We start from the raw sequence: 15358 nt of genomic DNA on the forward strand, positions 1-15358 counted from the left end.
TGTTTTTATTTTTTTAATTATTTTTTTACATGTATGAATGTATTGCCTGCATGTATGTAAGTACACCCACATTGTGCAGTGCACACGGAGGTTAGATGAGGGCATCAGATCCCCTGGAACTGGAGTTACAGACGGTTGTTTTCTGCCATGTGGATGGGATTTGCACCTGGGTCCTCTGCAAGAACAGTTAGTGCTCTTAAGTCATCTCTCCAGCCCCTTGTTTTGTTTTTAAGTTTCATAATTTGAAAGAGGTTACTGTGAATGCATAAGTGCTTTTTAATGTTTGCTGCATTTTGTCATTTTTTCCTTTTTGTAATTGAATTTTTGCAAATTTAATACCATATATTTTGATCATATTTGTATCCCCTCCCATATCTATACCCCCCTACTAACAACCCTCACACCAAATTTCCTGTACTCTAAATATATATATATATACACAAATATGCCTATAGAGTCAAGTTTGTGTCTCCAAATGCCCTTCAGTATGAGTTCATTCGCTGGAGCCTGGTCAACCTACTAAGAGTCTCACCCTTAAATGTGACTGAATCTCCCCTTCCCGGCAGTCATCAGTTGCCAGTAGTTCCTCAGGGTAGCGTTGGGGTTTCTTACCTACTTCCCCATGTCTATGCTGGGATTTTATCTGGCTTGAGTTTATGTGGTACTTGTGCACGCTGTCACTGTTGCTGTGGGTTCATATGAGTAACTGGAAAATTCTGTTTCCTTGTGGTCATCCACCTCTTCTGCCTCTTACAACATTTCCATCCCCTCTTTCCCAATGATCCCTGAGTCTTTGGAAGTAGAAGTTTGATACAGGTGTCCTATTCAGGGATAAGGAGTCTGCATGCAGCTTCTTATTCTCTACACACTGGTGACTTGTGGTTCTCTGTATTAATCACCATCTGCTGTATAAGGAAGCTTCCTCTGCTGAGAGTTGAGACATGCATTAATCAAGGCAAGTCTGGGAAAGCTAGGGGTCCATAAGGGCCCTAACAGAGTAGAGATCTTGATAAATTTTTAAAAAGAAACAAATGAGGGGCTGGAGCAATGGCTCAGCAGTTAAGATCAATGGCTGCTCTTGCAGAGGAACCAGGTCCTGTTCCCAACACCCACATGCCAGCTAAAAATACCTATAACTCCAGTTTCAGGGGATCCAATGCCCTCTTCTGGCCCTCTGCAGGCACCAGACATGCATGTGGGGCACTGACATATATGCAGCAAAACACCCATGCACATAAAAAATAAATAAAACTTTTTTTAAAAGATTATATAAAGCCTGGTGTGGTGACACATGCCTTTAAACCCAGCACTCAGGAGGCAGAGGTAGGCAGATCTCTGTGAGTTTGAGGCCAGCCTGGTCTACATAGTGAGTTCCAGGCCAGCTGGGGCTAGAGAGAGACCCTGTCTCAAAAAGATTTAAAAAAAAAAAAAAGATTATATAAGCAACTAATATAAATACTGATTTGCATCCCTTATTAAAGTGTTGGAATGATATTTTGCACACCTGTTGAAAGTACTAAAGAGGTGGAGGCAGGAGGATCATGAGTCTGAGGCCAGCCTGGACTATACCTTTGAGGCCAGGAGTGGTGGCACCTGCCTTGAATACCTGCACTCAAGAAGGAAGTCCCAGGAAGATCTCTGAGTTTGAAGCCAGCTTGGTTTACATAGTGAGTTCCAGGCCAACCAATGCTGCATAGTGAGACCCTATTTCAAAAAAAAAAAAAAAAAAAAAAGTATGTTTTGGGCTTTTCCATCTTCATTAGCACTAGCTATACTTTATTAAACTAGATTTGTCTCAATAACCATGGTTACTGCTTAAATTCTCTTCTGGCCTGTGTGGCTGTACAGCTGACTATTAATTAGCATGGATAATTATAAGACTCATAAATTAAAATTCAAACACTGTCCCAGGCAATGACAATATCAATTATTTGAACACATGTAGCAGTTTCTAGACAAATGTATACAACTGTGACCTGAGGCCCATAAATTCTACATATGTTCCTTTTAATTAGCACTTCTGATTTTGGTCTTGGGACTGGACATAATTTGATAAGCAACTACTGAAGGGACCTTACTGTATCTCAGTGGATCAAAAAGGAATGGAAATTTGTAATATATACTTTTGAAAAATAGAGAATGGAGGCAGGGTTAGGCTGTTAGACAGTATTCTGGTTACTATTGCTATTTAACAAATTACCCCAAAATTTAGCATCTTAAAACTACCATATGACACTCCCAGATTCTGTGGGTCAGGGATTTGGATCTGGCATCATGGAGATGGCTTCTCTTTACTCCATAGTATCTCAGATGAAATGTGGGCTCAGTGCTTGGGAGCTGGAACCATCAAATGTCCCCTTCAGTGATGCCTGGTGCCTGAGCTAAGATGATTCAAAAATGAGAATGGCCAACTGGAACAATAACTCATGGCCTCTCCAACTGCATGAGTGTTTCTGGGTAGTCAGATGGCTTTATTTTTAAAAAACAGAAGAGGTCAGACGAGGGCTTTGGATTCCCCTGGAACTGGAGTTAAGGACTGTTCGTAGCCACCATGTGGGTTCTGGGAATCGAATCCGGATCCTCTGCAAGAGCAGTCAGTGCTCTCAACCGCTGAACCATCTCTCCAGCCCCAGAAAATTAATTTTTTACATATTTATTTATTTACTTGTGTGTGTGTGTACATGTGTGTATATGTGTATGTGTGTACATGTATGAGCCATTAGCGTATCTGTAGAGGTCAGAGGACAACTTACAGTAGTTGGGTCTCTCCTTCCACCATGTGGGTCCCAGGAATCAAACTAAGGTTTGTCAAGCTTAGGGACAGGCACCTTTACCTTTTGAAACATCTCTCCATCCCCAGTCAAAAGTTCTTAGGGTGGGTATGGCGGTGCACACCTTTAATCCCAGCACTTAGGAGGCAGAGGCAGGTGGATCTCTATGAGTTCAGGGCCAGTCTGGTCTACATAGTGAGTTCTTGGCCAGCCAGGGCTACATAGTGAAACTGTCTCAAACAAACAAAATAAATAAATTTCTACCTACTCAGATATTCTTTTTTAAAAAATATTTTATTTTTATTTATGCATGTGAGTGTATTGGATATATATATATATATATATATATATATATATATAAAGTGCATCCATGTTGTGCAATGTCTGCCTGTCAGAAGAGGGTATCAGATCCCTGGAACTGGAGTTTTGGACGGTTGTTTAGCTACCGTGTGAGTGCTGGGAGCCAAACCTAGGTCATCTGCAAGAGCAGCCAGTTCTCTTAACTGCTGAGCCATCTCTGCAGTCCCTAGACAGACATTCTTATGTGGCGGCTGAAGTTTTGAACTGTGAGTGTAGCAATGAGCAAAGCGAACATTTTATGATCAAACCTTAGAACACTCATCACCTCCACCTTGCTGTATTGTTTGAATCAGTCTGTGTTAAAGTTCAAGAGAGAGGAGTTAGAGTCTACCTTCTGATGAGTCGGTGGCAAGGTTAGATTGTAGAAGAACTTGTAAGAGAGGAGACATTGCAAATTTCCTCAGAAAATGCATTGTACCACATTTGGTAATTTAAAAAAAATCACCTTTCAAGTTTCGTTGGCTTCCTTTCAGATGACAGTATACCATAAAAGATAGTTAGATTTAAAGCTTAAGGGTATGGCTGGAACTTTGTCCATAGATAATCCTCAAACACCTCCTGTTTTGTTCTGTTGTTTTTTTTCTGATCCCTGTGGAACAAGGTGGGATGTCACTCTGGAAGTTTCATATAGCCTTCAAGAAAAGCAAATAAATACACAGCCATGGTCCCCTTAAAGCTCTGTGTACCCACTGTGGCTCCTCAAATCCCACTGTAATAACTCCCCAAAGTGTGAGTGAAGATAAATTTGTTAACTACTGCTAAACATTTAAAGAAATTTCCCTATCTTACAGTCTTCTAAGTTACAGACTTCATTATGACAGTCTAGATTTCTAGTCCTCTAGAAAGCTGGCTGAGGTGGCACATGCCTTTAATCCCAGCAGAGGCTGGCCTATCTCCATGCTATCAAGGCCAGCCTGGTCTATGTAGCCATTTCTAGGCCAGTTGGGGATACAGGAAGACCCTGTCTCAAAGGAAAAAGAGAGCGAGAGCGAGAGCGAGAGCGAGAGCGAGAGAGAGAGAGAGAGAGAGAGAGAGAGAGAGAGAGAACAAAAGGTTTAGAAGAGGATACAGTCTTTCACAGTCAGGTATGTTTTAAGGAGATGTTTGAGATGTGGGGTGTTATTTTTGTTTTGGGTTGTTTGCTTGTTTTTTTGTTGTTTTTGTTGCAGTTGTTTGTTTTTTTGGAGACAAGGTCTTAGCCAGAAAACTCTATGTAGGCTAGGCCGGTCTGAAACTCATAGAGATCCACCTGCCTCTGCTCAGGTTAAAAGTGGAGAGTATGTGCCATCATGCCCAGTGACATTTGTGATTTGCACCATCTTTTGACCTTGAGTGCTGTATCTCACTTAGTCCTAGAAAGAGCTAAAGATGGCCTTGTAGCTATCAAAAAACTTTAGTGTAAAGAGTTTTCTTTTGCAATTTTTATGGAAAACTGCCTGTTTTCCTCTCATTAATGTTTTATTTGCTCTGATGCTGGGCTAATGATAAGACCTTGTGAGCCTGAAATTGGAGGCTGATTTTATGGGACATTGATAAGATGGAGAGCACAGTGGGTACCAGAATCATCTCCATGTGAAGTAGCACTCGGAGGTATAGAGGGGCCTTAGTCAGGAAGACAGTTGGCCTTTCCTGGTGCACCCATGTTGTTCAGTGCCTACAGAGATCAGAGAAGGGCATCAGATCCCCTGGAACTGGAGTTTCGGACAGTTGTTAGCCACCATGTAGGTGCTAGGAACTGAACCCAGGTTCTCTGCAAGAGCAGCCAATGTTTTTTGTTTTTTGGGTTTTGGGGGTTTTTTTTGGTCTTTTTTGAAACAAAGTTTCCCTATAGCCCTAGCTGGCCTGGAACTTACCATGTAGACCAGGCTGGCCTTGAACTCACAGAGATCCACCTGCCTCTGCCTCTCAAGTGTTGGGACTACAGGTGTGTACCACCATACCTGCCCCAGCCAATGTTCTTAACCACTGAGCCATCTCTCCAGGCCCACCTAGAGATTTTATTATATTATGTGGGGATCCTAGATATGGAGTTACTGGCTTATAACTGGATAAGTGAGAAAATCCCATAGCAGAGACCACCCCACCAAAAGTCTTGAAGAGTCTGCAAAGTTGGCCTTCATTATGGAGTTAGAATTAATGTTTCTTGCTGGTCATGACAGCACATGCCAAGAAACAAATTGCTGAAAAGGAGAAGGCAAGAAAATCATGAGTTCAAGGCCAGTTGTCACTATACCTGAAAAAAAGGGAAATGAAATAAATGTTTCTCCATATTGGCATGACAGTAGCAGGTTTTCAGTATTTTTCTGTCCTCATGTCTGAGATGAGGACTTAGGAACAGAACCAGGGCTTAGAAGATATAACTTATCTTTTTTAAAAAAATACTTTATTTTTATTTATGTGTATGAGTATATTTTCTGCATGTATGTAAGTGCACCCATGTCATGCAGTGCCCACCAAGGTCAGAAGAGGGCGATGAATTCCCCTAGAACTGGAGTTACAGACCATTGTTAGCTTCCATGTGGGTGCTGGGAATGTAATAAATTGTAAAAGGCCAATTAGCCAGACATGATAGTGCTTATAATGCCAGGACTTGAGAGACAGTGGCAGGAAGATTGCAAGTTTGAGGCCAGCTTTAGCTATGTAATGAGTTCCAGGCCAACCCTGAGCTGTATTGCAAGACTGTGGCAAAAAGGAAAAAAAGTTAAAATACCCCATAGTATATTGATGAAGAACGGATTACTGGCAACAATTATAGTTGGTTTTTCTTCTACTTAGTATTTACATCATTAGTCACATTTACTGAATTGTTGTATTTTATTTATTTATTTTTTTTATTATTTATTTATTTATTTGTCTTTTTTGAGACAGGGTCTCCCTGTAGCCCCAGCTGTCCTGGAACTCACTATGTAGACCAGGCTGGCCTTGAACTCACAGAGATTCGCCTGCCTCTGCTGCTTGAGTGCTGGGATTAAAGGCGTGCACCACCATGCCTGGCTAAATTGTTCTATTTTAAAAGTACTATTTGAGTGGCTAGAGAAATAGCTCAGTGGTTAAGAGCTGCTTTTGAAGAGGACCTGGATTCAGTTGCTAGCACCCACATGGTGGCTACCAACTGTCTGCAACTACAGTTTCAGGGGATTCAACACTTTCAGCAGGCATTGCACAGTTGTGGTACACTTACATACATGTAGGCAGAACACTCACACACATTGAAATTTTTTAATGTTATTTGAATTATGTAGGCAGCAGCAATTTTTGTTTTGGTTTGGTTTGGTTTTGTTCTTTTTGAGACAGGGTCTCCCTGAAACCCCAGTTGGCCTGGAACTCACTATGTAGGCTAAGCTGGCCTTGAACTTACAGAGATCCCCCTGCCTCTGTCTCCCAAGTGCTGGGATTAAAGGCTCCCGCCACCAGGCTGGAGAGATGGCTCAGCAGTTAAGAACACTGGTTGTTCTTGCAGAAGACCTGGGTTCAAATCCCAGCACCCACATGGTAGCTAACAAGTGTCCGTAACACCAGTTCCAGGGCAGCCTCTTCTGTCCTTCGGGGGCATTGTACGACATGGGTGCACTTAACCTACACACAGGCAATACATGCATGTAGATAAAATAAAAATAATAAAGTATTTTTTTAAAGTCACATGCCACCATGCCTAGCTTGTTTTTGTTTTTTTATTTATTATTTTTATTTTATGTGTATGCGTGTATTGCCTGCGTGTAGGTAAGTGCACCTGTGTCGTGCAGTGCCCAAGGAGGACAGAAGAGGCTGTCGCATCCCCTGAAACTGGAGTTATGGACAGTTGTTAGATGCCATGTGGTTGTTGGGATTCAAACCTAGGTCTTCTGCAAGAACAGTCAGTGTTCTTAACCGCTGAGCCATCTCTCCAGCCCCCGCTTGTTTCGTTTTTTGAGACAGAGTCTCCCTGCAGTCCCTCTGGCCTAGAACTCACTATATAGACAGGCTGGCCTCCATCTCTGTGACATCCTCCTGCCTCTGCCTCCAGAATGCTGGAATTAAGGTCATGTACTAGCTACCATGCCCATCTTAGGCAGCTTTATTTGTTTATTTATTTTTATTTTAGGTATATGAGTGATTTGGTTTTAGTTTTTCTGGGACTTGAAAGAAAAGGAAGTAAGCCATTGGTACCAGGTCCCACAGTATTTAAGGACCCTCTCCAGTTGTGTCCACTAGGTCCCTGTATTTTGAAGAAAAGATGAACTTGTCCTGTTGGCACTCAGTCAGGTGCATGAGGGTCAGACTCCATGTTAATTATTAATCGTGAGGAACTTTCAATGGTGATTTATAGCTGAGTGCTTTTCACAGTGTCTCTCTATGGTTCAGTAGTAGTCCATAAGCTTTGAAGTGGGCATCTAATGATGTGCTTATTAAAACTATAGATTCCCAAGCTCCAGCTACACAGAAATTGATTCAGCAGGTTTGTGTTTGAACCTACAAATCTGCATTATTATTATTATTATTATTCATTATTATTATTATTATTAAAAACATTGTATTGCTTAGATCTAGAAAAGATGAGAAGAGCCAGTCTGACCTAGCATGGCAGAAGGAGAGCTAACAGAGTCAGGCTGTGTGCTTGCCCCAGCTCAGCCAACAGCCTCTTTAACCGCTCTGAGCTTCAGTTTCTCCATCCATAAAATGAAGAAATCTGGATTAACTGTTAGGTTCTTTTCAAATTCAAGATCTCAGCTATGTATACCTATCCCTCCTAAATAAAGCCTCAACTGTAGTCAAACAAGGATTATTTTCCCACTGAATAACCCATATTTAGGCTGCTCTTTTGCTTTTCTGTTTCGTTTGGTTTTGGTTTTGGAACAGGATCTCCCTGTAGCCAGCTAGAACTTACTATGTAGACCAGGTTGGCCTCAGTTTCACAGACATCTGCCTGCCTCTACCTCCAGAGAACTGAGATTAAAGGCATGAGCCACCACACTAGGCTCTTTTAACTATTTTTTTTCTGTTTTATTCCCTGCCTCCCCCCGCCTTTTTTTCCTGAGACAGGGTTTCATGTAGGCCAGGCTGTCCTCAGACTCATTATGAGGCTAAGGATAACCTTTAGCTGATGAGCCTCCTGCCTTTCCAGGTGCTAAGATTACAAACATTGGCCATGGTGGTTTTAATGCTGTTCATCCCATGCCTTTACTAATTTCTGCCATCTAAATTGACAATTTCATTATCTCTAATATAGTTCAGTGCTTCAGTTGCTGGGCTTATAAATTAGATTATAATAACATCATTGAAGGGAGAGACTATTTTATACATCTACTAAGCACATAAGTAAATATTTGTAGATTAAGCTTCCATTTCCATCCTAGCTCACAGAAAATAGGAACTGGCTGAAAGCTTTTTTAAAAAATATTAGTTTGGAGGCTGGGTGTGGTGGTGCATACCTTTAATCCCAGCACTCAGGAGGCAGAGGCAGGGGGATCTCTGTGAGTTCAAGGCCAGCATGGTCTACATAGTGAGTTCCAGGCAGAGGCAGGCAGATCTCTGTGAGTTCAAGGCCAGCATGGTCTACATAGTGAGTTCCAGGACAGCTGGGGCTACAGGGAGACCCTGCTTCAAAAAGACCAAAAAAAAAATTATTTTTATTTTATGTGTATGTGTGTATTGCCTGCATGTAGGTAGGTGCACCCATGTCATGCAATGCCTGCACAGTTCAGAAGAGGGCATCAGATCTGGAACTGAAGTTACAGGTCCTCTTCAAGAGCAGCCAGTGCTCTTAACCATTGAGCCATCTGGCTGAAAACTCTTAGGACAAGTAGGGGATGAGAGTGCTTTGGTAGAAGTTGATGGTATGTGTTGAGGAGGGTGCTTTTGTTAAGTGTATCCAAGGTAGTGTGCACTTACCAGAGAATATCCTTCAGAGCTTTTCTACAAAATTGCTCTGTGGTCTTTCCAGCCATCCTGTAACACTGGTTTCTCTTTTTGTTTCTTGCAGTTTTCATCCTTTTCTTCTATAAGCTGTCACCATGACCCTGACAAAAGGTTCCTTCACTTACTCCAGTGGGGAGGAATACCGTGGCGAGTGGAAAGAGGGTGAGGAGGACCCCTGGGGGTATCCAGTGATAAGCACTTCCTTTAGCAAAAGGGCAAAAAAATATGCTAAGGTAGAGAGCCAGCTCCATCCATCTTTATTCCCCATGGCAAGACTCAACTCCACATAGTACCTTTCCTTTAGTCTATTTCAGAACTAAGTAAAGGAGCTAGAAAAATGCTAGTGTTGGGGCTGAAGAGATGGCTCAGGTTAAGAGCACATACTGCCCTTGTAGAGGACTTCAGTTCATTTCCCAGCATCCATGTTAAGTACTTCACAGATGCCTGTAACTCGCGCTCCAGGGAGGGGATCCAACACCTTGGACTTCCGTGGGCACCTGCATTTATATGCACATACCCACAGACAGGCAGACATTTAAAAAAAAAAAAAAAAAAAGCTGTGAGGTCTGGAGAGGTGGCTCAGTAATTAAGAGCACTGGCTGCTCTTGCAGAGGACCCTGGTTCAGTTCCCAGCACCCACACTGTGGCTAACAATGGTTTATAACTCTAGTTCCAGGGGATCCAATGCCCTCTTCTAACCCCTGCAGGTATTGCACACATGTAGTATACTACATAAACTCAGGCAAAAAAATTTGTACACGTAAAATAAAAATAAAGTAAATAAAAATTCTAGTGTTGATCCTACTTCCAGAAATGAGTTAAATCTTCCCTAGATTTACAGTGTTTAAATTTCATTTTTCCTTTTAGTGTATTATCTTAAATGTGAATGTACCCAGCAGAACAAAATTAATGCTTTAGAGTACAAATCAGAGAGTACAGAATTCACTGCAATGACTTGATTTCAGAATCTTTTTTTGTATGTGTGTCTTTCTGAGACAGGGTCCCCTGTAGCCCTGGCTGGCCTAGAGCTCTCTATGTAGATCAAACTGACCTCGAACTCACAGAGATCCGCCTGTTCTGTCTCCTAAGTGCTGGGCATGCACCACCACACCCCACTTGAACTGATTACTTCTACCTGTAATGAGCTGTAATAGGAGGCTCACAGCAGTGAATGTCACTTGTTCTTGACTGTCTCTGTTAATTTCTAGACCTTCCTTAACTTCTTAAGATTCCAAAATTGGGCCAGGCATAGTGGCCTATGCCTTTAAATCCCAGCACTTAGGAGGCAGAGGCAGGTGATCTCTGTGAGTTGGAGGCCAACCTGGTCTGCATTAGAGAATTCTAGGCAGGGGCTACAGGGAAAGCCTGTCTCAAAATGACAAAAAAAAAGAAAAGAAAAGAAAAGAAAAGAAAGAAAGAAAGAAAGAAAGTAATCAATTCACAGAAATAGCAGAATTCTTTGGAACTGTGAACTCTGTTGGAAACTATACCAGAAGTAGTTTAATGATGTTCAGTTTGGAAACCCAACCTGGCCACTTTAGAGTCTCATGGGTTCAGTCCTAGCAAGCCAAGAACTGCCTCAAGGAGACTGGGCTTTCCACACTCAACAGAGGTGAAGGGCAGTTCACATTGTGGCCAGACCTATGCCCCAAGGAGACTGGCTTTCCAGCACTCACAGAGGTGAGGGGCAGTTCATACTGGGGCCAGGCCTGTGCTCCATTCTTTCCACATAAAATCTCTGTAGCCAATAAACTCTTGAGCCTTTAGAAATTCTGCATTTTGACTTTACCTCCTTCTATCCCAAACCTTTTCTCCTGGCTCCCAAACTGATGTCCCTTTTATTATGGCCTTTAAGAGGAAACACATCCTGAGACTTTGCTAGGCAGTATATGCCCAAAAGAACTCCCTTGTACTCTCTGAAGGGCAGTATTGCTCCCAGCATCTTGGTCAGGTTAGTGAATAAGTATGGCCCTATAGATAGAATGGAGCCCAAACAAGTGCTGCCAAACAGGTTATTAGGTTTACCCTGAGGCTGCATGATGCTAAGGGGCACTTTAATTTTTCTCCAATAAGCAACATAGGTAAAGGTAAACAGGGCTGGTGAGTCAGACCACCTTGCTGCATTTACATTCTTGCCATGTGTATCACATAGAGCTCTGAGATCTTGAGTAAGTTATTTGGCTTCTCCTTTCTTCTCCCATCTATTGAATAGGAATAATGATAGTACTGTGTCCACCTCCTAAGATCGTCATGAGGATAAAATAAACTGATAAACACAAAGATGGCTTAGAAGAGTGGCTACCACAGAGTGAAGGCACTGTAAATAAATGTTAGTGTTGTTTTAAACATGTTCTTGTTCCAACTTGGAGATGTTAGTTCCAAATCTAGTGGTTGTCACTAAGATCGGAGGTCCCAGGAGCCACCCAGCTTGGCCCTGCTAGTGCCACCACATCTTTTCTTTCTTTTATGGGTAAGGTGATAGCAAGTGTGGGCTGCTAAACGAGAGAGAAGGGACCTGAAACTGCCTCTTCCAACCTGGCACCTGGCCTTCTCTTTACCCAGGACGCAGACATGGTTTTGGTCAGCTGATGTTTGCAGATGGTGGCACCTATCTGGGTCACTTTGAGAATGGACTCTTTAACGGCTTTGGGGTACTGACCTTTTCAGATGGCTCAAGGTGAGTATTAAGTCATTCCTTTCTCAGCCTATTTTTTGTGAACCAATGAGTTTTATTGGGATTACTTACAGGAGTATGAGTGAGGGATTACTTAAATGACTCAAAGACAGCTGAACCACTAAAAGCCACCCCCAGCATGGGTGACAAATCACAAAACCTGGAAACCTGGAGCACACTGCACAACCTGCAGGCAGCTCAACAAGGTGGACAGTGTCCTTTCCAGGAAGCTCATGGTCTGAGCCTCTTCCAGACAGCTCAAGTACTCTGCATCTTCCAGGAAGCTAATCTGCCTCTTTCAGGATGCTTAGCTGGTCTGAGAATCCTTTCTCAGCCTTTTTACTAGAGAAGCTCTGGTATAAAAATGGGGCATTGGTGACTGTCTGTTCAACCCTGAGCTCTTCCCAGTCAGTCCCTGAAGAAAACAGACAAGGGGTAAGTAGTTCTTTTATTGATTACTTTTAGATTTTTTTTTTTGGTTTTTTTGAGACAGGGTGTTCCTGTAGCCCCAGCTGACCTGGAACTTGCTATGTAGACCAGGCTGGCCTTGAACTCACAGAGATCCACCTGCCTCTGCTTCCTGAGAGCTGGGATTAAAGGCATGTGCCACCACACCTGGCCAATTATTTTTACATTTTTTTTGAATTATATTTTGTTTATTTTGTGTGTGCAGGGAGTGTGTGTGCTGTGGTACACATGTGAAGGTCAGAGGAGTAGGTTCTCTCCTTCCACCATGTGGGTCCCCAGGAATAAACTCAGGTCATCAGGATTGGAAGCAAGCTCCTTTACCCACAGATCCATCTTGCCAACCAATATTGATTACTTTTAAAATTGATGTAAGAAGGCTGGGTATGGTGGCACACACCTTTAATCCCAGCACTTGAGAGGTGGTGACAGGAGGATCTCTGTGAATTCAAGACCAGCCTGGTCTACATATTGAGTTCTAGGCAAGCTAACACTACATAGTGAGAACCAGTCTCAAAATTAATTAATCAATCAATCAATTAATTAATTAATTAAATAGATGTAAAAGCCAGACATGGTGATACATTTCTGTGATACCAGCAGAGGTAGGAGTATCTTGAGTTTGAGGCCAACCTGGAGGCTACATAGTCAGTTCAGAGCCAATCTGGGCTATATAACAAGACTCTGTCTCTAAATCAAACAAACAAATAATAAATCAAATTAAATAGATGTAAAATTGGAAATGTCAAGGAGGTGAGTGACCTTCTACTCTACCTCCATTCACTTCTTTTTTTTAATTTTTACAAAAACTTTATTGAGAATTTCATACATGTATATAAGGTGTTTTGTTCAAATCCATGCCCACTCCCTCCCCTCCAACATTCCCCCCTCTGAAGAGGTAACCCTAAAATCTTTTAAGGATTAGATACAAGCTCCACTTAAATTCTTTCCCTGAATTTAGGACCTTGTATACATAGCCTCTGATCCTTCTCTGCTGCTTGGGTATGGGGTAGAGGTGGGGTGGATGGAGCTCTGAACTGGGCAAAATGAGCTTTGCTTTGTGCCATTACTAATGCACACATTGGCAACTGCTTGCCTCAGTTAACCTGGACTATGAATGGCTAACATCTTGGTGTCTCTGCAGATATGAGGGAGAGTTTGCCCAGGGCAAGTTTAATGGTGTTGGAGTCTTCATTCGACATGACAACATGACCTTTGAGGGGGAATTTAAGAATGGCAGAGTAGATGGTTTTGGTAAGTTTCAGCTCAGTAGGATGGTAACTTAGGTGACTATAATATGAGTGGTAATACACCTATTTTTATTATTATTATTTTTATGTGTATGAGTGTATTGTCTGCATGTATGTGAGTACACCCCTGTCATGCAATGCTGTGGAGGTCAGAAGAGGGCTTCAGATTCCCCTGGAACTGGAGTTAAGGATGGTTGGTAGCCACCATGTGGGTGCTGGGAATCGAATCCCGGTCCTCTGCAGGAGCAGTCAGTGCTCTTAGCCGCTAAGCCACCTCTCCAGCCATGGTAATATACCTTCTTAATTTTAATGCTCCTGTGGCTATCTAGCAATCCATAGTGACTGCCCTACCTGTGACTTTTTCTCTTCTTCAGCCTCTACACATCAAGCTGATCTGAGACATTAATGCCATGCTCATATTGTCTCCCGGTTTTCTCTTTTGTCCTCAAAGGCCTGCTGACTTTCCCTGATGGTTCTCATGGAATACCCCGCAATGAAGGTCTGTTTGAGAACAATAAGCTGTTGAGGCGTGAGAAGTGTTCTGCTGTGGTTCAGCGGGCCCAGAGTGCCTCCAAGTCTGCCAGGAACCTCACTGTCTGATGGAGCTTTGGGCATAGTTGGAAAAACATCTGAAAATCAAAATCCCCTTGTTCACTTTAGGTGAACAAATAACCAGATATGAGCATGACCCTGGTGCCAAAGCCTGTGAGGTGTTCCACCACCTGCCAGTCAGGAATACAGTCACAGAAAAGTGTGGAGAATTTTGGCCCTCAGATCCCACAGCAGTTGTGTGCTTCCCTGACCCTTCTGTGCTAGAGAACAGGAACTGCCTCTTCTTTGTTGGTACTTCCTGCTCCTAAGACCTTGGGTTACCCATGCTGTGGTCTTCACGCCATTTGCTGTCAATGAAATAGAATCTCTTCATTTTGCCTACACTTGGGGCAGATGATCCGAGCCTCGACTTAGGGCCAGTCCTACGTGCTGGAGAAATGAGGAAGAATATAGGGGTGGCTTAGGTAGAATAGTGCTGTTCAATCAAAGCCTGAGCTCTTCTGGAGTCTGCTTCAGGCTGGTCTTTGTCTGTGCTTATTCCCCCTGTGAAGGATTCAGTAAAAGTACTGTTTTCTTCTCCCTCGATGTTATAAACTGTGTTCCTAGTCTGAGTTACAGCAGGTGATTCAATCCCCATTTGTGCCTCTTTCTTCCCTTAGATATCAGACAGGATCCCTTTATGGTAAGAAACTAATGTAAAAGCAAATGTGTAACTTGTATTCATTACTGACCCCTGGGCAAAGCGTAGACCTCCAAGGCCCCTTCAGGCCTCCCATGGAGTGACCTGAAGGCTTAAGCTGAGGGTTCTTTCCCAGTGCATCAATGAATCAGACTCACAGCCCCTTGGGTGCTGGTACACTTAGGCTCCTCTTAGGCTTGTATGAACTGAGCATTTGCTCCTCACATTTGGCTCATTAACTCTTCAAGCAAGAGCCTTGGCCTTTAGGTCTGTGACAGATTTTCTTGCTAAGATCATCACAAGCCTTCCATTTAGCGCAGGTTCCAGCCCTAGCCCCAGCTCTCTCACCGAATCTCCCTCAACAGCAGACTAGTGGAACTTATAGCCGTGTGCCTCTATTTATTCTTTGAACTGCACTGTAGAAACAAGTGTTTATAGAAATAAACCAAACACCAGAACTGCCTACACTTAGTGTTCATGTCTTTCTGGCATTGGGTCCTCATGTATATCAACCTGTTTGCTATTTGAGGAAAGTAATCAGAGAGGGACTTGGAGCTGATACTGAACACTTTTATATGATGTCATCCATTTCTCAGAACCTCCATGGAGGAGCTAGAGAGATAGCTTAGTAAAGTGCTTGCTATGCAAGCATGAGGACCTCAGTTTGATCCCTAGTACCCATGTAAAAAGCTTGGCATGTTGGTGCATGCTT

At 42.7% G+C, this 15358-nt stretch overlaps 1 protein-coding gene across 1 annotated transcript in view; it reads left to right on the forward strand.

Moving 5' to 3' along the window:
• Morn4 (MORN repeat containing 4) overlaps positions 1-15111 on the forward strand; it is a 17757-nt gene extending 2646 nt beyond the window's left edge. Inside the window, exons 2-5 of the mRNA XM_008831969.3 lie at positions 9091-9188; positions 11589-11703; positions 13310-13419; positions 13867-15111. Coding sequence (XP_008830191.1) covers positions 9122-9188; positions 11589-11703; positions 13310-13419; positions 13867-14015 — 441 coding nt within the window. The 5' untranslated portion in view covers positions 9091-9121 and the 3' untranslated portion in view covers positions 14016-15111. The remainder of the gene's footprint in view (positions 1-9090; positions 9189-11588; positions 11704-13309; positions 13420-13866) is intronic.
• Positions 15112-15358: the final 247 nt, after the last annotated feature.

The sequence above is a fragment of the Nannospalax galili genome, unplaced genomic scaffold (assembly GCF_000622305.1).
Source record: "Nannospalax galili isolate Female #2095 unplaced genomic scaffold, S.galili_v1.0 scaffold875, whole genome shotgun sequence".
NCBI lineage: Eukaryota > Metazoa > Chordata > Mammalia > Rodentia > Spalacidae > Nannospalax > Nannospalax galili.